Below are 25,644 nucleotides of genomic sequence, written 5' to 3'. Positions count from 1 at the left end.
TCGATATATATAATTTTATTAAATTAGAAATTTTAGAATTCCTGTTGTTCAAAATAATGTTTTTTTATGGTATTTTTTTTTATTTTATATAATATGTTTATTCTAAAAAGGTTTTACACTTAAAATCGTGTTTCTATTTTTATCTATTTTTAGATTTTGTTATTAAAATTGTCTTGGTCCTTAAATTTGGAGCTTATTACACATAACATATTTTTATGTATTTTCAATAGAATAGTTTTAAAATTATTCTATCTAATATTTATTATGTTAATAACATAATTTTATTATTTGAAAAAAAAATACGATTACAAAAAAACAGTTATAAAACAAAATTATATTTTGATAACGGGGATTAATGCAATTTTTACACCTAAGCTTTAAGTTAATTAAGATCCAAAAGACACCAACAAATCAAATCATTTTTTTTAACTTATTTTAATTGATATTATCTTAAAAAGGTTTTGTGTACGCTGTGCATAATAAAATGTGTTTTTAATCTGTACTTATTACAAATTATTATGCTATCATGTTATTTAATTCTTGCGTGAGTGTCTTTTTGTGGTTTGAGCTCTTTAGGGGTTTTTTTTTTATTTAATAATTGACAACATATAAGTTGTATTTTGGTATGTTGTACACTACGTCACTTTCTCTTTTTGGTTCATATTGAATTTCTATCATGTTTCGGCTTCATACGTTTCTCTAACCGTAAAAAATCGGCAGGTCTATTGTGCATTTAAAAATACAATAGGTGATTTATTTTTGAATATGTTTTCGTTGAGTTCATACATATTGTATATTTTATACATAGACATATGTATATTTAATACACACCTCACTAAGTTCGCTAAATTTACAATTAAATCAATTAGAAATGTATATAAAGGTTAATTATTTCCTACGATTCATTCGATTTAAATGTCATTATATAATAATATCGTACATGGATTATTTTGATTTTTTTGAAAACAATTTTTTAGTAACCCGTTATTTTGGGTGGTCATATTGATGTATAATATAAAATGGTACACTTTGTTAGTAGACCATGTGTTTTGAAACTCTGTTTTCTGTTCATTTTCACTCTTATATCTTAACTACCAACATCTTGATTTAATTTGAATGTGTTTATGTTCTCGTATATTGTGTTAAATTATATAGACTATTGGCTAACGTATTCAGTGTCTTATTTTCGCTTTATTACATAGGCTTGGTCAGTACCTACCTAATTGATATTTGGTTCAGTTGTTTTTTTCTTTTTTTCTTTTTTATTGTCTGTTAAAATTAATTTAAGATTATTATCTTATTATTGTTTATTACGATTTATATTTGTTGGTACCTAAATACTAAATCAGGTAGTAATCACTAAAAAAAAAAATTAATTATATAAAGTAGGTCCTATCTATAATATTTATTTTTTTAATCTTAAGTTTACGACAGTAAAAACATTAAAAAAAAAAAATCAGTAATTCAAATATTCTTTTCTATATCATATAAGTTATTTATTTGAGTACCTAATATTATTTTTAATGTTATTTCAATGATACAATTGATAATTTAAAGTACAAATTTAAAATGTATATGATTAATAATCATTAAGGTTGATTCATTAACTTAAATGTTAAAAAACATATGTGTTAATTTATACCTAAATTATTAGGTACTGCATTTAGACAGTTAGTGAATTGGCAACATTGTAAATAGCAGCGCCTAAACGAAATAGCTGTTCATATTACATTAAGTAATCAACCTACCGTAAAGTCTCTTGGTACAATTATTCTAACATATATTTTTTATAAAATATATTTATCTATAAATACAGTATAGTATAATGGCTATCTCTAAATTATGATAGTTTAAAAATATTTATATTAGCTTTTTAAATAAATAATGACAATTGATAATTCATATATTATATATATCATTTAAAATGTTTACTTTTTACTTTTATTATTATTTTAAATATAAATACAATTTTTTATTGTTATAGTTTGGCAAAAAAAAAAAAAGTTAATGGATTATTTCGATCAAGTGTATCATTAAATAGATTTAATGATTTTTTTTTTTTTTTATTATTATTAAAAACATATATTGTATACAATATTTACATAAATAATGAATTAATTATTTCACGTGTATGATAAATATACAGATAAAAATAATTTTTCTTTTTAAATTTAATAAGGCTTTGACATCAAAGGTCTTTAGCCTACATTAGATTAATATGAATAAGTGTATATTATAATTTTTATGAATATTGACATGTTAAGTGTGCTTACAATTTATGACTTATATTTATATTATGAATAAAAATAATAATTATTTAAATAATATATTATTGTAAATTTAAAGTTGTAGGTTTGATGTACTGATTCAAATATATATTTAATTAGTATATTTTGTATTGGAATGGGGAGGGTTTAAAGTATTGATGATATTTAATAAAGTACATTTATTTACAAACAATCTAGTTGGCTTAAATAGCTGTTATGTAAAAAATGTATGAAATATCTATTTATTTTAAATATTTCTATGATATTTGTATTATGTTATTAGCGATATTATTTCGTATATGTTCTAGATTTGGTTGTAAAATTATCGGTGCCATAAAACGATATAACATTTAAATCTATTTTGTGCTAGATAGTGTGTTATTAAAGATTTTATTAATGATTGATTCATGACATGGATTCAATCCATATTTATACACAAGTCACGTTTGACACCAGGTTTTCTTATGACTTAATTTTTTCAACATCCTGGAACATTCTCATATAGTATGTTATGGCTCATTGTAATTCGAAAATAATGTCTCTACATTTTACATACATAATACATATATATAATACGTATAGTATTAGTGTATTACTATTGTATACGATCTAGACCATTGAAACGATTTAAACCCCGTATTACCTCGATTTGATTTCTAGTGTACTTATAACTAAGTATGTTTTATAGCGATGGGAAAATACGTTTTTTCATATCATTCAAATTTGATTTTTGGATAGTAAATTAGCTATGCCCCGTATGAACGCACCCGTGGGCTAGGGAGGCGGGGGTTGGCAATGACGTCATAATGTTATTGAAATCCTGGTGTAGTGTGGTGTGGTAGTGCGTAAACAGCGCATTTCCCCTGCGGCCAACGGCGACGGTCGGAAAAGCGCATGATCCGAATGGGATAAAGCGGGGAACTCGGTCTAGCGGGCGGCACACAGCTTCCAGTATCTCACTCGCAACAGTTGTCGACCGTACTTTTTGTTACGTCTCTCCGCGTTGTCTTGTTGTAAATAAAATATATTATCATATATTATTGCATCATAGGCTTCGTTTTCGGTATCGCGCGTCTGTGGTACCAGATCGAAAACGTACCGATGAGTTACGTGGCTGGCGAATAACATGTTCCAGTGTATTGTTCAGCCCAGGAATACGTGGAGCAGGAGTAGCCCTGAACTTCGGGAACTTAGAGTCGTCTATCCAGGTGATATTCATCATGCATGTACTTGTATTTTATCTACTTCGTATATTCGTTGGTTCTCATGTTTCCGGATCACAAAGCGATAAAAGGACGATTAGCGCTCGAGAAACGGATATCATGAGCAGTGTAGACTGTAGAAGTGAATCGCACGTATAGCTCTTTGTGATATCGTTGCTGTAGGTCTTACCATACTGGCCCGTGACTGTCATAATTACCATAACTCTACCATACGCATATGGATATAGTCGCAATAGTAAAAAATATTTCGGATATACTCGTACACGGTTGATGGTTCATTTGTCACGTGCGTGTGAGCCAAACGAAATTTGGTTTTGCGTAGTTAGCTCGTGTGTACCGTAAGCGTATTTCGCTGTTATACGCATGGCAGGACGTGCCGGAGAGATCGATGACACCCGTTGTGGCGGCGGTGGCGGTAGAGGGCGGCAACGTTCTCCCACCGGAACGTCCGGAACCGATTGTCTGTGATTTCCGATATTAAATGTAATCTCAAATGAGAGATTCCTTTCTCAAAGTAATCAATCTTGATGTTATTAATATATTTACTTGATGTAATTATGCGTTGGTACTTCAATAATACCTATTGGTTTTATGAAATTCAGTATATTAATATACTTTCACTAACTCTTTCATTGAATTTTATTATTTTAAATAGGATAAGTACCATTATTTTTTACAATAAGGATGAATTAGTTTTGATTTTTATCTTCTTATTTATGTATTAAAATTTCATTCCAAATTCATGTAAATTGTAAGTACAACGATAGTATTATTGTTGTTTATTAAATATTATATTAGGTATATCAAAAGTAAGGTAAAAATAAAAGAAAAAAATTGTTAAATTTTTGCATATCTGAATCAATTAATCGTTATATAATAATAATTCTTGAAAAGTAAACACATTTAAATGTTTATTAATTATTTTATTTTACTGTTAATAATAACTAACTATAAAAACTATTTTGAGTTTTAATCTAAATTTATTTAGATTCGTTACTTAGGTATGCTTTTAATTAAAATTATATCATAAATATTGTTTGTTGTAAATTGTAATATCTATTATTTTATAATAAAAAATATATTATCTTAACATTTTCATAAATATAATAATCAAAGCTTACAAAAATAAGATAACAAAATGGTAGTCTAGATTGTATAATTTTGAAAAAAAAGTAGCATGGCCTAGATATAATATAAATTTATGTATAATAAATCTTGTTATTTTTAGTAGAAGGGAAGATAAAAACAATGGTAAAGTAGCACAACTACAAGTGGCTTACAATGTTTTTTTTTAATGTCATAAAACGGGTTGTGAATATCAGCCAACAAAACGTTAATTTCACAAACATCTCTACTCTTCGACTTACATTTCTTGACCTTATACTGTATTATACAATACCATATTATATTACTTAAAGATAATTTTAAAATTGGTTGCACAATGCATTGTAACTCCTAAGTAATTTTTTTTTATTAAATATATTATGCAGAAAAATTGAACTGACATTCATGTTTTGATATTAACAAATAATTTAGATTTTATTAAGTATACAAGTAAATAATAAAAATGTTTTGGGTTGATCAATATTATTATAAAATGTAATATAATATACCAATAAGTATCTATCAAGTACACAACATTTGCAATATTATGCTAAAGCCTAAAATTGTATGTGTAAATTTCAATTCAATTATCTAAGGTTTTCTTTGTAATTATTATTAAGTTTGGCTTTTTTAAGTTAACTTTATACCAATTTATAATACTATTTAAATTTGCAAAATGTTTTATCATACATTTATACACATAAAATTCTTTAATTTTTACCACTTGTTTATAATTATAATTATAAAATAAAAAGTGACTATGTTTATTTTTGTTAATAATGTAAGTGACCTACTTAAATTAATATAACAAAAGTAGAGTTTAATATTATATGATATTCGTTATTTTATATCATTTATTTAGAATATGAATATTTTACAATTTCATGAAACTGTTGGCAATTATTTTTGTGTTATTTATGTTTTATATTCATATGATTCATATATAACTTCTTTGTATTTCTCCACCCTAATTTTTGTTGTGCATTCAAAACATTCAAAATCAGTGATTTTGTTTGCTCTTGTCAAATAGAACGACCATTAAAAACCCTACCCTCATAGCTATGGACAAAAGATGGTTGAAATATCCTTATATTTTTCCCTTTCTGAAAGCTATTTTTTTTTTTTTTTTTATGATATTGTTGAACAAATAAAAATAGTAATATTTATGGGTAGAAACGTTGAAAAAAATAATTCAAAAAATCAATACGAAATTAGGATCGTTATAGGTTACTTCATTTTTATAGATGTCATAAACTTTAGTTCGTAAATCATCATTTTCAAGTATAGATGACAACATTATAGGAAATGGGTTTTATTTTTATTTTCGAAATTTTAACTTGTTGTGGGTATTTACTATTCTGTAATGGCTTTCGTCAAATCAAGATTTATAATATCATGAGAAAAATAAACTTCATTGTTCATACCCATATTCTTGTAATGCTACCTACTTCAATAACTTGACTACTCATGAAAGTTAACAATTAGTATGGTCATTAAAGATAAATACATATGTATGTAATCGTACGTTATAATTGTAAGTTTGTGTAGATTCGTGACTATATTGCACTCGGGATCAACTTGTCAATTTGTATCAAAATTATTTTACGATGTTAGTTCTGTTTTTAAAAATCTATCGTGGTACCTATCTATATTATGTATAGCTATTAGGTATTAGTACATAATTTACAGTGCATGATTGCTTATACTAATAAGTGAATGAATTAAAATATAATATGTTTAACTTATAAACAAGCTATTGGTAGACTGAATTTGAATAACTAGAACGACTGATATTTTAAGTTTAGTGGCAAACAAGTTACTAGAATCGTAAATCAATAATTCTATCAAACAAAGAAAAATATGTTAATTTAAAAATATAACTAAACATTATTTGACACTACCTATGTGTAGTATATAACGTATTAACCTTTTTTATTAACGTATTTAAACACTAATAATAAAAACGTGTCGTGAGAATTAAAAAAAAAAAAAAAACTTTAAATTAATAAAAATGAACAATAAGTATATGAGGGTCCTAGGAATTAAGGAAGTTGTATTGAGTAGGTATATAAAAAGATTTAAAAATCAGAGAAAATGGTTTTCCTGAATATGTTTTATAAATAAGGATACAAAAACCATATGTATTTAGAATTTAATTCAATCCAAATTTGAAATTTTATGTAGGAAAATTTGGCTTAAAATTGTATAGTAAAAATTCAATTTTAGGGTTGAAACTTTAAACTATACTAAATTTTTACTTTTTTGATACGTACCATCTCAAATAAATGTCTTTTGCATTGGTACATTTTGTAATAGGTAAATAAAATATAGTTTTAATTAAAATTATATTTTTTAGTTATTAAGAATATTTTGCATGTAATAAATTAAAATTACAATGCCTGTAGTAACGTTTAACCGATACTCAGAAATTCATTTTCAATTTTCATAATTTTGAAAGTAATAACTTATTGAAATAATATTTTTTAATGTATATGGTGTGTAAGGTTCTATGTAATACGTATTCATTCTTGAATGTTTATGTTATGGACAAAAAATATTTTATTTACTACAAGGTTTGTTGTTTTTTTATGAAAACAAATGAAAAATAAGTTACGTAAAAAAAGAGTATATACTAGATGTGGTTAAAATTATTGCATATGGTTTTTGTCTTTCTGAAAATAGGAACTACATTTCCGTCAGCAATCATCCTTAGAAGGGGTCGGCTTACAGTTGAAGGGTGACTAGTGTGAGTCACGCTATGTATCATTTCTTTTTCCCTCGCACTCGTCGAAAGACTGATGTACGAGTACATTGACGGTGCTTCGTTTTTTTTTTTATCAAAATATTTTTTCTCCATTAATAAAATTGACTCCGTGTAAATAATTTTATTATTTTTGACGTTTAGGTCACCGAATCAAATAATAATAATTTTTGGAAATGATAAAATATTGGATTGCAATTTTGTCGAACGAGCCAATTGTTATTTTCTCGTAGCTTATTACTCTCAACTTTTGGAGCAAAAACATATGTTAGAATTTCATTTTATACGACTATGGTAGTAAACAACATACGATTCTTTTACAATGTGTATTAATATTTATATACATCGATGTATCCGTATGTTGGATATGACTCGTCTGGGTTCGTTCTATTTTTCAACGCTTAGTCAACTGGTGGGAACATATTGCACTGTGTGGATATTGCGTTGTTCTAAAACCCTTTCTTGTCCTTAAATTAGTTAAGTATTTAAATTTGTTTAATATTTTTTATTTTTGTATTGTTCTTAAGATTAGCTTACTAAAATCGTATTGGAATCGTTTCATTATATTAAGGAATAAGGAATCAAACAATTAATTGATGTTTACATAACTTATTTATACGTTACGTCACGTATGTACGTATAAAAATAAAAATATCAGTTCATGTTTTTAACATACTCGTATAATTGTTTATTATGTACGATATAATAAGAAAGACTCCTATCATAAGGGCAATTTGAAAGCTTTTGAATTAAACTTTGATCTTAGTACAAATAATGTTAAATTAAGTCTGATTATAATAAATGAGAATGAATATATGAATACTTTATTTATTTTATATATTTTTAAGTAGGTATATCTACACAAATATGCGACTATCATAATATGAATATTAGTAATAATGATTAGCAACTTGACAAAAAGTAATATATTGGGAAAAGCAAAGAGACAATTGTTTTGTATTCAAATGACTTTAGGGTATGTTGATTTTTCACTTTATTTAGAATAATAATTTTATTAAACGTGAATAGATTAGCATTTTTTTATACTTCCGGGCACGTCCGATCATTGTGCGTTTTCGATAGGCTATACCGTCTATACTTGATAATATGATATACATTAAAATAATTATTTATCGTTTAGATAAATACAGATATATTTTTTTGCTGATTTATAATAAAATTAAAGTTTTTATACAAAAATCACTTTGGTATATTATATTATTTGGTGGTAATGATTAATTTTCGATATTTTCATGTTTCAATAAAAGTTTTTGTGCATATCTTGTACGTTTAACAATAATTAATAACGATAAAATATTAGCTGAACGCATACGTGTACGTAATATATGTAAGTAATTTATTTTGTCGATTTTGAGGTACAATTGGTATAGGTGTCAAAATGGAAGAAGATGGCGTCCGTCACACTATATTGCATTATATTCGATTGCGTGTATGTACTACGTATACAATTTTGACGAGGAAAAATGCGGTCGTACCTTATATAATGGCATATGCCATTAAACACAACATTAAATTATTATTTTATTTTTGAACCTATATCTAATGGTAACAATGCGACGGTAGTGGTTGGACAATGACCGCGATTCCGTTATGACCGTGGAAACCCCGCTGTGTGCCGCCGCCACAGTAGTTTTCTCGGCGGATATGAGGTAGCGTGGCGGTGGTATTCAAAACCTGTAAAAATACAGTTTATTTATTTTCTTTCGATTTTTTTTTTTTTTTGTGTTCGATTGAACAATTCATTCTATTATTTCGCGCGATCGTCATAGCTGCCGATAGGAAAACGAAAAAAAAAACACATAATAACGATAGAACAAATTATAATAAGTATATCTATATATATCTAACATACCGTTCACTTCCACCGACTGCGTCGTCGTCGTCTGTTGTTGTGTATTGAAAATTTCGTTTTACCGTATAGTTGGCATAAATCACGTAGTATACCTTCCCACCATCACCGCTCTGCCGATGAATAGTCGTATGCGGGAGAGTGCACGATGCGCAGCCAACGCAGACAGTTAACGCGCACGTGTCGTACGGAATAGTCTCCGATATCGTATGACGTTCTCGTGCTCAATAACAATAATAATTAATTCGTATATGTTTTTGTGTGGGTGAATATCGTATTAGTAAATTAACAATAATAATTTTCATATTATTCAATTCGCGTGTGTGCGTGTGCGAACGTTATGTGCGTGTGACGGTAGAGTTTATGCGCATTCGACCCGATTTTGTCATAATACTGCATCAGTATTATTATTATATTATAGAATGGGGAAGATGTCTTTGGTCACTACGGCTGTCACCGCCGCAGACGAGAGGACGATGACCGCCAAGGGTAAGGTACTAAGGGCCTATAACTGGAGGTTTATAATAAATTATGGTCGTCGTATAAACGTGACGTGTACAATGGCTTCTGACACGTTATCGTCTTACCCGGGGAGTCGTGTTGTGAGTACAGTTTTTTCTCATCCGGATGTGAGTAAAATACTAAAATGGAATATAAGTAGGTATACAAAGAAGAATCGTTTTATATTTCATTTATTTGAACGCACCTATATGAGGCAGATGGTACATTATATAATGCCCTACTATAGCGTAATTTCAAAAAAAAAAAAAAAAATTGATGTTGTAAGCATTGAAATAAAAGCAAGATAGTATTAACATTATTCATATTATATTTATGTGACTAAATTGGCTATAATATTGTAGTGGATAGAATACTATACTAAACTTGTAATTCTAATCGCAGAGTCTTACACGAATGCGAATTTTTTATTTATATTTGTTTTCTCTTTCTCGATAAATTAAAGAACTTAATTCTAGAATTAAAATTATTTATTTCTGTTCACATTAATATTTTTATTGTTATTGTTAGTAAAATATCTTTGCTTGTTATAGCCTATAGGTACCAAATCAAAACATAATAGTGTGTTGTGTCTACATCTGTCACGTAGAAATTACGAGATTAGAGTTTACTGGTTGTAGTTTCTACTAGTTATTATATTATTTATTTTACATTTTCATGTTTAAAAACTTAAATTACTTATTAATATTATTATTTATTTTATCATAATTTATCTATGGATTATTAAAAGTTATTTAGTTAATTTTAAATTCATTATTTTCGTCACAGGTCTTTAAATATTGCTTACAATTAATTTATAATATTTTTTTACAGCTATTTTACCCGAAGTTTTGATGTCAGTGTGGGATTACCTTGAAACTTTTATGATGTCATATCATTATTGTTATAGTGTGGATACCGGGTACCTAAAATAGTGCAAAGTCATTAATAGTTCTGTATGGGGTTGACGGTTGTTAAAATATTTGAAGGTTATTTTATCAATTTAGGGTTTTTATAACATTTAAATACTTTTTAATAACCAGCTCCACTAAAAATAAGTTAATTTAATAATAAATATAAATTAATCGGAATTTTATTAACAAAACATTTTGTATAATAATATGACGAAGTTTATTGAATACTTTCTTGGGCCATTGTAACTAGGTACAATAATAATAATGCTAATCAAAATTACTTATTACTTATTAGTTATTATATTTATAATATTTTATATTATTTACCTATCGCTATCAGTGAAAACTATGTGATAATAGTAGAATATTATAATTACGTGTGTATCTTTTGTTTTGGCTATTATTAATTATAACGAGATTATCGCGATTGGATCTTGTTCTATTAAAATAGGTATGTTAGTATATTCAATAAAATCGAGTTAATGTTAATTACTTATAAAGTATAAAAAAAAAGTACAACTTAATTGTCAATGCTCAATATTATGTGTTCTTATTTATTGAAATCAATTTTAAAATTCTTGTTTTATAAGATGCTAATTTACGAAAAATAATTAAGTAAATTAATTTTTATTACACAATTGATTATATGGATCTACCATTGTTAAAAAAATTATAATGCATCGTAGGTTAACACGATTTATTAATTAACAGATCTATTTATAAATAATGTATATTATTTAACATAGAAATATTACTTATACCTACTATTTTATAAACTACCAATTTAATTACTTGCCTTAATGAATAAATATTGCAAACATTTTAACCGCAATTTCATAATCATAGAAATGTGTCTATTAGTTTATTTTATGTTTTTAATTTATTGGTAATCGTTATAATGTTAATATTATTTTAAACGATAACTTTTGTAAAGAATAGTTTTAAACCTAATATGGATATTCCTTTTAAAATTATACATGTTTGTATTTGATTAAAATTATTTTGTATTGACTTTAAATAATAAATTAATTTATACCATGTAAATATTACAAAATATGTAAAATGTAAACTGTACCTAGATAACTGAACTTTTTATTGAAATATCCATCTAATATAAAGTATATTTACAAATTATAGTTAGCGTAGTTCAAAAATATATGAAGTTATAAATTGATAAAACTATCACAATACTTGTAAATAATTATTAAATTTGAATGCACAAGTCCATAAATATACCATTTAATTTTTAGAATCCTTACATTGAATTATGTTAATTTAATAAAGTTTTTTGAAATTTATAGCTGTGTGTTATTCGTTTTCGTTAATACGAGTATATATAATAATTACAATTTATAACAATACAGTTTTTTTTTTTTTTTGTTATTAAGATTTTATTTATTTTTAAAGTTGAATTTTTCCATGCTTGTTATACATATCCGGTATATATATAATAACGAGGTCAGAATTTACCTCGGTCTTCCGTTTAAAAAATCACTCCCATTGTTATTATACATTTTGACTATTGTAAGATATAACATTATATGTATAGTACTATGTACAAAGGCCAAAGGGTCTAGCAAAGAGTTGTATATAATTAATTTCTTGTAAGTTGTAGATATAATTACGCTGCAATACCTATCTAGTCTAACAAAGTTATTATGTGTTTCAATATTTAATTTAACTTTAAAATTAAAACATATTTTTTTTAAAAATGACCGAAGCTCTAAATTTATATGATATTATAGCATTTTATAAATTTTATAAAAATTACGTGTCGAATATTTTATGACATCTAACATATGTTATATAAATGACGTGTCGAATATTTTAATAGTTTATGATATCGTATTAAGAATATAACGCAACCTAACGCGAAGATGCATATTATTACGAAAAAAGTTGACAACAACATTTAATTATAAAAACATATAATAATAATTTTCCTTTTAAAACCAATGGTGAGTCATGATCAGAGACTATAGACGATAGACGTTCCCCTTTTGGCGTTTTTGATCGATTCCGTTTCTTTTTTTTCATTTTCTTTCTCTCTTTTCACTCCAGAGAACATTAGATATATATATTTTATAAACGTACAAGGGCTGCTTCTTTTCCCCTCAATATGGCAAGGTTGTTTGAATTGGTGATTAATTATAGCTGTTTGACTCCACCCTGTACCCGTATTCCTTAACGAAAAGAGCTCGGTAGATTTTCTGTATGTGTTCGCTTTAAATAAGCAGCATACACACGACACGTTTCACGTTACCAAGGGTTAACGAAAATGAACTCGAGTAATTTTTATGTTTGTAACAAACTGATGAATTAACCACATGGTTATCCAATTAAAGTTAGGATGTCACTTTAAACTCGATGCACAAGTATTAAATACTTGTGTTTTATAGAATAACGTATTATGACGTATTCGCTCTTCAGCAATAGAAGATATGAACTATTTAAATTTTTCGGCTATCGAAATACATTTATTCATTGACTGTTAGATCTGGACAGGTTGCTAGACAATTTTATTTTCATTATTGGATATGTTTGTGCATTGCATTAAAAATTCTTCATAACCGGCGTCATTTAAATATAACTACTTAATATTTATCGGGTACTCTACCTATTCTGACGTATACAGAGGAAGTTGTGTGACTACAGCGAGTACTAATTTTGTTTTGAAAATGTTAATTGGCAAACCGTTGATAGGCTGGTAACCAACAAACGTGCACCTTTCTACACCCTGTGGTCCCCCATTATAATGTCGCCTTTATCAAAATTAACCGTTGAACGTTTCGTCAAGCGATATCATCTAAATTAAATATTGTTATTATTATTCGTTGTTCGTGTTCCCGTGTTGTAACACAATGGGTGTACCATTATTATTGACTGGCTGGTAGTAAACAGCACGGTATAATTTGTTATATTATATAGGGTTCCCAACGAGTCTCCAAATGGCCCGAATAAAAGACCGATAATGGATCACAGGACGTGCAAAGTCGGGGTCTATGAGTATTTTATTCGGATGTAATATTATCAAACTGCCTGCGGTCACGTAATTTATGTTATGCTCGTTCAACGCGCCGCTGGTAAAATGTGCATGGCCAATGATGACGTATGCAGTGCTTTTGAATGTCATACGGTGCATTTACGAAATGTCCGCACGGGCTGTACAATACGGCGTGTTGCGTTCTATTTTTAAAAATTTGAATCGTTGTTTCGCTGGCGTATTTTTAAACGACGTACTGATCGACGCCAACGTACTACGAAAACCGCTCTCGTATCACTGAACGGTAGGTATTATAATGTGTGTAGTTATGCTTTTGGCGTTTTGGCGATGGGCGGAGAAAAAGCATGCAAGATGAGCCCCAAGGTCGTGCCTTTGTTTTGTCGTCTTAATGACGAATAAATATTATAGATTTGATTTATTAGCTTACCCATACAACTCGGTTAATCTGTGTAAAATTATTTTCTCGACTCGTTAAGCAGTTGGTTTACAATGAGACCGAAACAATCAATATTTACTACAAGAATGAATATGGTTACTTGAGAATTAAAATAGGGTAGTTGTGAATTACAAAAAAATAGTTGAACAAAGAGTGTGCTTTAAATAAAATATGCGAAATCGTGGTTCTAAAAATAAGAGTGTTTTTAATAAAGAGAAAAGAACTTAGGGATGATAAAAATAGATTTTAAAATTATCTAAACGGATATGGGGGAATTTTTAAATGGCATTAATTATTTTAAAATAAAAATTACGACATTATAATTTTAGTAAAAATAGTTTCAACCCTAATCTGTTGCTTATATCAATGTATAATGTATGTATATATATATATATATGTATATGGTGTTTAGTTTAATGATATTAACTAAATCATGTAGAGTATTATAGTTTTTTTTTTTTTTTTATAGTTTATAATATCATTATGTTACCTTTTACAGTTCTATATGTAATTCTTTATTATTGCACAAATGCTTTGAAATTATTTTAAATTTGACCAAAGTGTACCTTAAACATTTGGGACTGTGATTCAATAATTTATACAATCTACAAGTTTGGGCATCAAAAAAATAGGTCAAGTCCATTTAAACGTGTTTCTAAACATTTACGAAATACGTTAATTTAGAATATTTGACCTCTAACAGAAGAACAGACACTTCTCGACCAGGGATAAAATTATAATTTCCAAACTTGGCTGTTATACTTTTATGAACTAGCCAAGGTATTAATTTAATATTAAGGCAATTACATTTATTTAAAGTTTATTATTATCACGGTAAATAAACCGCGTGTACTGAATATCAATGATGGGTTGACCGTCATTAAGTTATCGATTTGTATCAACAATAATAATTAATAACATAATCGATAATAGCATTCATATTATTATATGAGTACGTAGGTACTGGATATATTTTATCTGCAGCTTATAATATTTTGTCATAGTTATAATAATTATAATATCTGTGTTACGTTTATTTTCCGCTTGTTTAAATATTATAATGTACGTTGTTGATACTTTTTTGACACGTGTATTCAATGAACACAATGGACACTCAATGGTTCGTGTATAATATAATAGTGTTTCAATAATGAAAGAAAACATTATTCGTTATCATTTTTAGTTACAATTTACAATAACTATATGCATATAACATTTTACTCGTAATTATATACTCGAGTTTTTGGTGGGTATTGAAATCTTTCTTGATTAATGAATGGTTATACCTATTCACTGATGAATCTTAGAATATTTTTATTTTTTTATCATATATTTTATTATATTATATATTCGTATAAGGATAAAGCCTTACAAGATCAACTTACATGAAGCACCTGATTACCGGATTCATTGTGGAGGAGGGGGAATCATTTAATTACATCAAACTCGTGCTATCCGGTCTAAGGTAAAAGAACTGTGTTCAACGAAATCTTAAAACTGATTATTGTACAGTCACTATATTTCTTTGCACTTAACTGTGTCTTTTTATCACAATTTAAGTTATTATCAATTTATATATATACCTATATACACGTTTTCTATTCTAGTCGTGACATTTCGACGCATATTCTATCACTTGCGTACCACCCACATCAACACAATATGTACATTATTGTAGATCAGTGACAACACTTAAAAACATTAACATTATGCGTGCATATGGGTTTAGTATATTTTAAATCTTTTGTATATATGTTTATTGGATTTGAAATAAATGAATAAATATTTATCATTGACTACATACTGATTCTGTGCGTGATTATCGACAAAGCATTTTAAAAATAATTTGATTCGTATACATTTGGCGCATACCACTGTTGGGTTATTGATATTGTTGGATCAACTGTGACAACTTCACTTAGGATTTACTGCCATCCCTAACGGCCCAAAGGACGGAAATGTTTCAAGGGTCTCACTATTCAAACACGTTCTCTTGTTCTACTCAGATGTGTTTACCCAAGGAAGGGTAACCTAATATTGGTCGGCAACAAAATGGTCTTTAATGTCGTTTATTTATGGGGTTTGAATATATATTTTTTTAGTTTAAAAGCAGATATGGTGACCTCGGAATATTGGGAACGACACCACTATATTTAGACTGAGACACACTACCTAAGATATTAGGACATATGATTAATATTGTCATTTTCATCTTAAGTAAACAAAAATATAATGAATGAAATTCTCATTTATCCTTGACTATTTAACAACATGCGTGGTTTTACGGTCGACTGTATTAAGATATATTATTTAACACCTATGTATAATGTCTATAATATGTTAATATATTTCATCAGAATTTTATTCTAGACGATACGTTAATCGTATTATGCAGTTAGATAATTTATATATCTAATAGTTGGAACTCCTGATATATATATTGTATAATTCAGTTTACAAAAAATACTATCTTAAATAAAATATTTTTAATTCTTAAGTGAACAATAAAACTATGATTTACGACGTTATTTTGTTTCATGGACGACGGGTGTGTTTAAATTAATTAAATTGTGTCTTATTTGTACACGAAATTAATTAATTAAAATACCTTCTGTATCTTCTTCATTTATATACCTATAATGTCAAAACTAAAACTATATCCCAAATTTCATGTCAAGATTACTTATACTTGATTTATATTTATATTTGGTGTACATTTTACCATATAGGAGGTCAAAAGATCATTGTGTGGTCCACGTTTTTGTTGTTGTTATTTTTCAGTTTTATGTGTATATATTCCAGGCTATTGTTAGAAATGTTTAATTCCGTTTGTTTTCTCTGCGTAAGATAGCTGTTTTTTGATTTTCATTCGGGAGAGTCACACGATACATATATTATTTGTGTAGAGTTCATTGTAACGAAAAATCATAAATAATAATACAATAATTACAATTATTATTTGTTATAGGTTGCTAAAATAATTATTTTGTTCGTTGTTTTTTTGTTTTGTTTTCGAGATTTGTTTGAGGCGTTCCAATATTAATTCAATATTTTTATCTTTTATAGATATTCGCCTCCAGCTTAACGAACATCTACGATGTCTAGACAGTCGAGTGGAAGCACAGGTGTCCTTAGTATCCGAACTTCAAGATTACTTCAGAAGGCGGGCCGAAGTAGAAATGGACTACAGCAAAAGCTTGGATAAGTTAGCTAAAAGCTTACAACTTCGACACAAAGAACAAAAACAAAAGTATGAAAATATATAAAAATATTAAATTACTATTACTATTACTATTTTTACGTTACAAAAATTGAAGAAAAATTCCCGTATATATTAATTATTTGGCTAACATATTTAAGTATTTTTAATTATTTAATATTTTAATATAATAACAATAAATTATTTTATTTTTATTTAAGTGTAATCAACGCTAAATGATACTTAATATTATTGAAATACTTAAAAACTCTTTGCAAGTAATCAAGTAAATGCTTTATTTACACACACACACACATATATATATATAAATATGTTTAATATCTTACATTTTAATAATTAAATGTTAAAGTTTTATAATCTATGTATCTACAATCACATCTTAATATTTCGAGATTAAACATAACCACATGTTTAAAACCACAATTCATAAGCTGTTATTAACAAAATAAAATCAATTAAAAAAAAATAAACTATTAATCATAATAGATTAAAGATAATACATGAATATATTATGTACATATATATCATTTTTTTAATATAGATACTTTTAATTGAAATATATAACAGTATTTTGTAGAACTTAGATGATATTAACATTTAACTATTTATTAAAAAATTTTAATTTACTTTCATAAAAAATAAACAAAATATACATTTAAAAATTAAAATATTGTGTGATCATTAACATCATATTATACCATTATACTCTCTATATTAGTACAGTATCTCAGGATGTTCTAATTTAAATAATTATAATTATTAAGTTTCACTTGCTACTTTTTGCGTTCTACCACATACACCCTATCATCGCTTTGGAAATTATAATTTGAATGTAGAAAATAATTTAATACGTGAACCTACTGTAAAATATACGAGATAGTGTGGTATGTTTAAAAATTATCATATAGTTTGGAATTAGTATTACTAACTATACACGTCAATAACAAAACACATTAGTTTAGGTGTGTGTGTGTGTGTGTATCCTGCGTGTTTTATTGTTAACAGGAAGGAATGTAAATAAGTTTTTTCATATTTGTATTGAAAAAAACCTGCATGTATAATATCGTTAACCTTGTGTGTACTTAGGAGAGAACAGTGGTCGTTGTTTACTAGCTACTCGTGTTGGCAGCAACTGGTGTTGCAAACGAAAAATCTCAGTAAAGATCACGGAGCGCTTAGTGAGCTTTATTCTACTCATCTAGTCAGCAGATTGTCTCAGGTCACAGAAGATGTGCAAAGGATATATAAAAGAGTTAGTATAGAAAATTAATTCAATGTAATATTTGCTAGGTCGTAAACTTAACTAATTATTTATTGTTATAACTATTAGTGTCGGGAGATTTGTTACGAAATCCACGAGGAAATATTACGGGTTCTCCATGAACTACATACCACGATGAAAACGTATCAGTCGTATCAGACCGAAGCCAAACAGGCAGAAGCGAAGCTTAAAGTGGCTGAAAATCAAAGACTGAAAATCGAACAGGCAGTTCCTAAAGAAAAACTAGATAAGTCGAAAAAAGTTAGACTTATTGGGAAAGAAGTTCAAAAAGTAATATATTTTTATTTTTTGAAATTTTAATTGTGTTTTAAACGTTGTAATTCTTATTTATAATTTAGAGAAAGAACAAATATTTTGATGCTAAACTAAAAGCATTGAAAGCACGCAATGAATATATTCTGTGTCTGGAAGCAACCAATAGTACAGTGCATAAATATTTTGTCGATGACTTATCCGATCTAATGGATTGCATGGATTTTGGATTTCACCACTGCGTGACGAAAGCTTTAAAGATGCAGACATCGGCGGAAGAAGGCCGTATTCATTCCATGCAAGCTGGCCTAGATGCTACTAATCTTGTTGTCTCAGCTATGGACTCTGGCGTGGACAAACAACGATTTTTAGAATTTAATCATACCGCGTTTATGATACCTAAGAAATTTGAATTTCAAGGACAAAAAGATGAGGTGATTACTGTGTATTTTAAAATATTGCTTGTATTTTTCTTACAACATACTTATTTCCACTTTTTTAGTATGCGGAACCAGAATTGCAAAAATTGCTCTGCGCTGATATGGAAACGAGGTTAGAACAGCTGAATCAAAGAGTAACAAGTCTGCACACGGAGTCTGACGAGGTGTGGAAAACACTGGCTACTGCCGAAAAAACTCTTTTGGAGATGCTTACTGCAAACGATTACGATTGTAGTAATTATTTCGGCGAAAAGGCAATTCCAACAAGCAAGCCACCTGAAACCATTAGTATTAAGTTGCGAGCTGACAAACATGAGACTGAAGAATTTTATCTAACCGTAAGTATAATGTCATACTACTGAAAATATAAGAATATTTAAGATTTTAGTCTAATATGTGTATAAAATAAATAGATAACATACATATATTATAAAATATATACACTATGTATACACTTTATATTTATTTTCCGTCAAGACATCTTAAAATAATTAAACATTATATTTATTGTTAATGCTGCACACATGTGGAATATTTTTATATTTCTCCTTTGTTCTTTGTTGTAGAAATTACGCGATTATCTCATGAGAACGAGTAGAATTGTACGTCTAGATGCCAAACAACAGCACATAAACGAAACGTTAACATCCATATGTTGCAAGCGTCCCCAAAATGGCAATGTCGATTTGACGCCAGCTAAACTGACGCCTCAGCGTCCGTTACACAAACCGATTGTCCGTAGAAAAAGGATTGGTAGGTTACAGATGAACGGTCAACCAAAATTGTTCGGTGGATCTTTGGAAGAATATTTGGATGCAACAAATCAAGAGATACCACTGGTCGTTAAAAGCTGTATTCGAGTGATAAACTTATACGGTAATATTAGTTATTATATTTGTTATAGTTTTCATTGTTAATCCGATATTTTTCCCACAGGACTTCACCATCAAGGAATTTTTAGAGTGTCTGGCTCGCAAGTGGAAATTAACAATTTTAAAGACGCGTTCGAAAGGGGCGAAGATCCGCTTGCCGACATGACAGACGCTTCTGACATAAACTCCGTCGCTGGAGTGTTGAAATTATACTTGCGTGAACTGCGAGAACCTCTGTTCCCGATTATCTATTTCGATCAATTTATGGAACTTGCCCGTAAGCATAGTTTTTTATTTTTTAGAATATGCAAATAATATTTTTTGTTTAATAATTGTAAAAAAATGAAAATGAAAATTATATGGTTTAAAATAGTTTTCAAACGTATTTGTCTAATAAATATAAATTCCATAAATTAAACTATTCATTTCCTATACATAAAAATATAAAATATATAGTGTACTTACTAAAGTTACATTTAGGTGTATTAACTTAGTTTATTGTTTAAAATGATTTACTTATCCATATTTTTATGAAATTAATTTTTGGAACTATATTTGATATATAATCTAATATGTATCAATATATGTATTTAAATATTATGTATAATCAAAATTAAGAACTAAATAAAATTAAAATTAGGATAATATATTTTAATTTATTTAACTAAATATGCATATAGGATAAATGTGTTTAACGGGCTGCTTAATTTAAATATATCATGTATAGGATGGGTATTGAAAAAATATCATAGAATGTATTTTTTCTGTAGGTACTTTCATAAATAATTATTAACTATAAAATTTTAATTATTAACGATTCTTATAATTTGTGTGAATAATATTATAGTTTCAAGTTTAATTTTATGAAGTTGTTTTTCATATACCGTACAATTAGCTTATTGTCAAGTGTTTATGTTATTTTTTTATATAAAAGTCTTTATATTTTTTAGAACTTGAATCACGTCATAAATTTGTGTTGAAGATTAAAGAACTTGTTCAAAGCTTTCCAAATCAAGTGGTTGTTATGTTGAGATATTTATTTGCGTTCCTAAATCAGTAAGTTTATACGCTTGGTAGTTGTACAGGTGATAATTTATTCAACATTTGCATATTATTTTAGTTTGTCCGAGTTCAGCGATGAAAACATGATGGATGTTTACAATTTGGCTATTTGTTTTGGTCCAACATTAGTGCCGGTTCCCGAAGAAAAAGACCAAGTTCAGTACCAGAACCTGGTCAACGATCTCATAAAAAATATTATTCTATTCCACGAAGACATATTTCCGTCGCTGTCGGATATTGGCGGGCTTGTGTATGAAAAGTACATATCCCGCGAGCCTGATGACGTGGACGTGGGCGATTCACCTTCTGACCATGCCCAAGAGGACATCGACTCTGAGGTTTACCCATCAGAAGACGGTATGTAGCGGTTTAGGTATAAAACTCATTGTTAGTCAAAGGAAACAACTGAAAAAAAAAACAAAGCACAACAAAAACGTGTTTTATTGATTCCAACGAAGCGAAACCGAATATAATGAGATCAAATAACATTCTATAAAATACGAAAACTAACGAAGCATAGCGATTTGGTGTTGGACTTGACGTAAATGATTTGAAAATATGAGTCACGATTTATGGTAGTACTACATTATAAATTTAATTGGGTAACATCGATAGTAAGTCAAGTCATTCAAATCACGTTGATACTTGGTAATAACTTGAGATATATATTGTAATAGATAAAAAAATCTTTTTCGTGTTTATAACTAATTTAAGATAATGATTTATTATTGATTTTCTACGTAATTACTGAAGACGAAACGTTTAAGTATTATCATTCATCATAATTTCTTTATATTCCGTATAGTTTTTTTTTTTTTAAATATAATATTATTTTAAAGTATTATTGATATTTGTTGTCAATTGTTTAATAATTCATCAATTTTAATGTTAATTTTATATTTTTGATAACACCAAAAATGAATTTAATTTACAATTGTTTTTAAAGTTTCCAAATGATTCATTTAACTCTATTTTATAGTAGGTTAGGTATAATACAATTTATAAACTTTTTTCTTTGAATTTTTCAATTGTTTGATTTGAATTCAGTTTCTAAGTTCTAATTCAAAAAAAAATATTACAAGGCATTAAGGTTACTTATATGTTATTGTATTATTTGTATTCGTTTTAAGAATATATTATTAAATGTATTGCTGTTAAACACAATAATACCATTAAATTTGGAAATTACCATGATATATTATTTTAAAGAAATATTACCAATCACACTATTCAGTTTTTTTTAATTTAGCGAACAAATTTCGATTATATTATTATCATATAATAAATTTATTTTAAAAATTGTTGATCATTAACTACGTTTTTTTTAAGACTATCAATATTTAAATTTGTCTGTGTTCATTGATCACTTTACTCATCAAAGTTATCCATTTAAAAATTATTATCAACTGCAATATATATTTATCTTTGTTTTTAAATTAAGATAGATGTAATGTAATGCATTAAAGGGTTCAAAACTAGTTCTAGACAAGATAACCGAAGTGAAACGAGTGTCCAATATTCAGTCTCTGTAATATCCTGACTATATTTTATTTTTATTTACAATACCTATTTATTTAAGGACAATATTATAATTCAATATTATTTATAAAGTTTAAATAATTTATTTGTTACTAAAATGTGGTTACATTTTTTAGTGAGTCATACATAGCTTACAAGAAAAAAAATATTATGATAGAGATAATTAAAGTGGTTGCCTTAATTTTTGAATTGGTCGTGCGTCACTTGAGATTCAAAATTATTGTTATTAGGTAATGGCTGATAAAACTGTTTTAAAACTTTTTTATAACAATGAATCCAGTCTATTTCCTTGCAGTCACACACGTTTCGGTCTAGAACGAATACATTACAAAAGTACATTATCATAAAATATAAACAATTAAATAAATATTTTGTATACAAGCGCCACAGAAAAATGTGCCAGTCATAAAACTACATCTAACAAACTCATACATTAAAAAAGTATTTACATTGAAAAAAATAATACATATTTTATATTAAAATATTATTTTATTAAAATCGCATTTTTTTTTTTTATACAAGCGTAAAGACCGTGAAGCTAAAAATAAATAAAAAATCAGATCTCTTTAGGATGGTTTTTCTCCTATGAAAAGAGCTTTAATTAATTATATACCTATTAAATTGTGTTAAAATATTGCTATGCATTATTTAAAATGTTTCTATTTTAATTTTAGAATGCGAAAGTCTTGAAGCTACAGCACAGCATGATTTTGTTGCTCGTTCAGAACGGGAATTAAGTTTCAAGAAGGGTGAAACTATTGCTCTTCATACACAGGTTTCTGGAGATTGGTGGCGCGGTTGTGTTAACGGTCGAGAAGGACTTATACCTGACAAATATATTCTTCTTAAGATCAGGTAAACGTCCTAATTCAACAATCATTAATATAACTATAGAAAGGGACTTTTAAAAATAAAGCTCTATCGTAGAAAACTATTGTTAATCTAAAGGCAAAATAACATTTTATTTTTATTTATCTTGTCCTGATAGTATAATTCAATTATTAACTTCAAACATCTTCTATTAATATAAGTATATAATTGTATTGTATTCTAGTCATTCAATAATTATCGATAATATTATTTTATACAACATATAACATTTTTCCGGGACAGATTTTTATAGCACCGTAGTATCCAAGTGCATTTCAGACGCGGTTATTATTTTATTTTTAACTTGATATCTACCGTATGTCATACGATCAAAACATACTCTAAACCAAAGTATCAACCTAAATCGAGTATAATATACATTACTATGTTACTGTGCCTGACAAAGTTTTCGAACTCATACAAATACATTTATCAGAACTTGTGGTTGTTTGTTTGTGCACAGGGACGAAGAACGCGAAAAACCCGTGACCGAACTTTGCGCCAAGTCCATCACGTCCTCAGACGATTCGACCAGACGGCGGACATCCAGCTCTAACGATTCGGTGCTGTCCGAGTCCGCAGCATCCGGTTACTCATCGCCGCCGCTGGCTGATGTGCCATGGCCGCCGAACTCTGCAGGCTCCGGGAACTCCGCTGGCAGGAATTCGGCATCGTCTTCGCCACACCGAAGCGCCGTGGCCGACACGCCCACTCACGAGGTACTTGAGACCACCGTCTGAGTCGAATGCATTTTACGTTTTGTTCTGCCAGTTTTTCAACATTATTTTTTTTATTATTATTCTTACTCTATTTATAGAGTTATCGTAGTTTGAAAACGTTTTTTTTTCTTTTAAATTTAACTATAATTTTTATTTTTATTATTTTTTTTTTTTTATCTTAAATTATTTTTTGAAATTCTCTTCTTCCGTATCCTTTGTATTTTATTTGTGTAGTTAATAATTTTATAATAATTATATAATATTATCGTAGACTTCGCGTGCATACCGTACATAAAAATTTTAATTTTATGTACCTATACTTGAGTGAAAAAATGATAATATATTGTATACGTAGATGTTTTGTTTTGTTTACGCGTAGAGGTATTTATCTATAAATTATTACAATTGTCTTGAGTGTGCGTATGTGTGTTTTACTTTGAAAATTCCAGCTGGGAACGTTGTTATTGTTTTTTATCACCTATACGTACTTACTGTTGTATTGTTTAGTGTTATTTTTTTAATTTTTTTTTTATTAAGCATGAAATCTATTTTTAAACTTTATTTTTACGATTTGATTACTTGTTCTCAAACTATTTTCATCCTACAACGCTTGCTCGCGAGCTTTGCATTTTCTGTGAGGCTTCTTGCTCACTTTTGCTAGTCCGCTTTTAGAATCCGAAAATTAATTAAGCTCACTGCAGTTCGTTAACTGCAAAACAGATATTAGTGTACATTATTTATACTATATAATATAAACGACACACTTTACCAACGTAAATATTACTGTATTATTATTATTATTTTTTTTTTTTTAATTGCTATTATTATTTATTATTACCTAGTAGTTTTAATTTATTTTTACCAATAGATTTTTATAAATATATATACGATTAAATATAATTTAAACAGTGTTATATAGTTAATTACAATATTGATGTAATTAAATCGTAGAATATTATCTCAGTATATAGTCACAGGAGTAAGTCGTGTTCCAACATTTTAATGTTTCGTGGACTTTTTAGGTTTATATCTACAAATATTTTTTTATTATAATTGTTTTACGCAACACATTTTGTAAATCGCGTATAAAATTTTACGAAAAATATATAATTAAGAGTATATTATATAGGTGGTATATATACATTTATATTATTTGTAAAAATATTTTTTTATTACTATTAAACGATATGTCTTTATTTTATAATATTTATGTCAGTTTCTTATTATTCACTATAGTTATATAGAGCTAATGCTTTGGTCGACGGTTGCATTTTGCATGAACATGCGAACTCCCATTTACGTGTACGGTTA

The 25,644-nt window shown here is 27.7% G+C and overlaps 1 protein-coding gene across 3 annotated transcripts in view; it reads left to right on the top strand.

Moving 5' to 3' along the window:
• LOC112603884 (SLIT-ROBO Rho GTPase-activating protein 1-like) overlaps window positions 1–25,644 on the top strand; it is a 41,972-nt gene that overhangs the window by 9,038 nt on the left and 7,290 nt on the right. Inside the window, exons 1-12 of one of the 3 annotated variants that reach the window (XM_025352686.1) lie at window positions 3,229–3,475; window positions 17,144–17,327; window positions 18,384–18,549; window positions 18,628–18,849; window positions 18,918–19,265; window positions 19,334–19,609; window positions 19,838–20,147; window positions 20,208–20,420; window positions 21,094–21,199; window positions 21,264–21,562; window positions 23,419–23,599; window positions 24,078–24,333. In XM_025352686.1, the coding sequence (XP_025208471.1) occupies window positions 3,394–3,475; window positions 17,144–17,327; window positions 18,384–18,549; window positions 18,628–18,849; window positions 18,918–19,265; window positions 19,334–19,609; window positions 19,838–20,147; window positions 20,208–20,420; window positions 21,094–21,199; window positions 21,264–21,562; window positions 23,419–23,599; window positions 24,078–24,333 (2,643 nt within the window). In that variant the 5' untranslated portion in view covers window positions 3,229–3,393. Of the gene's footprint in view, window positions 1–3,228; window positions 3,476–9,390; window positions 9,715–17,143; window positions 17,328–18,383; window positions 18,550–18,627; window positions 18,850–18,917; window positions 19,266–19,333; window positions 19,610–19,837; window positions 20,148–20,207; window positions 20,421–21,093; window positions 21,200–21,263; window positions 21,563–23,418; window positions 23,600–24,077; window positions 24,334–25,644 lie in introns of those variants that run through there. The other 2 variants (XM_025352687.1, XM_025352685.1) reach the window with 2 other exon arrangements.

The sequence above is a fragment of the Melanaphis sacchari genome, unplaced genomic scaffold (assembly GCF_002803265.2).
Source record: "Melanaphis sacchari strain LSU unplaced genomic scaffold, SCAv2.0 Contig112_pilon_pilon, whole genome shotgun sequence".
Classification (NCBI taxonomy): domain Eukaryota; kingdom Metazoa; phylum Arthropoda; class Insecta; order Hemiptera; family Aphididae; genus Melanaphis; species Melanaphis sacchari.
The sequence above is the reverse complement of the archived record's forward strand: the minus strand, read 5'-3'. Positions and strand labels throughout refer to the sequence as shown.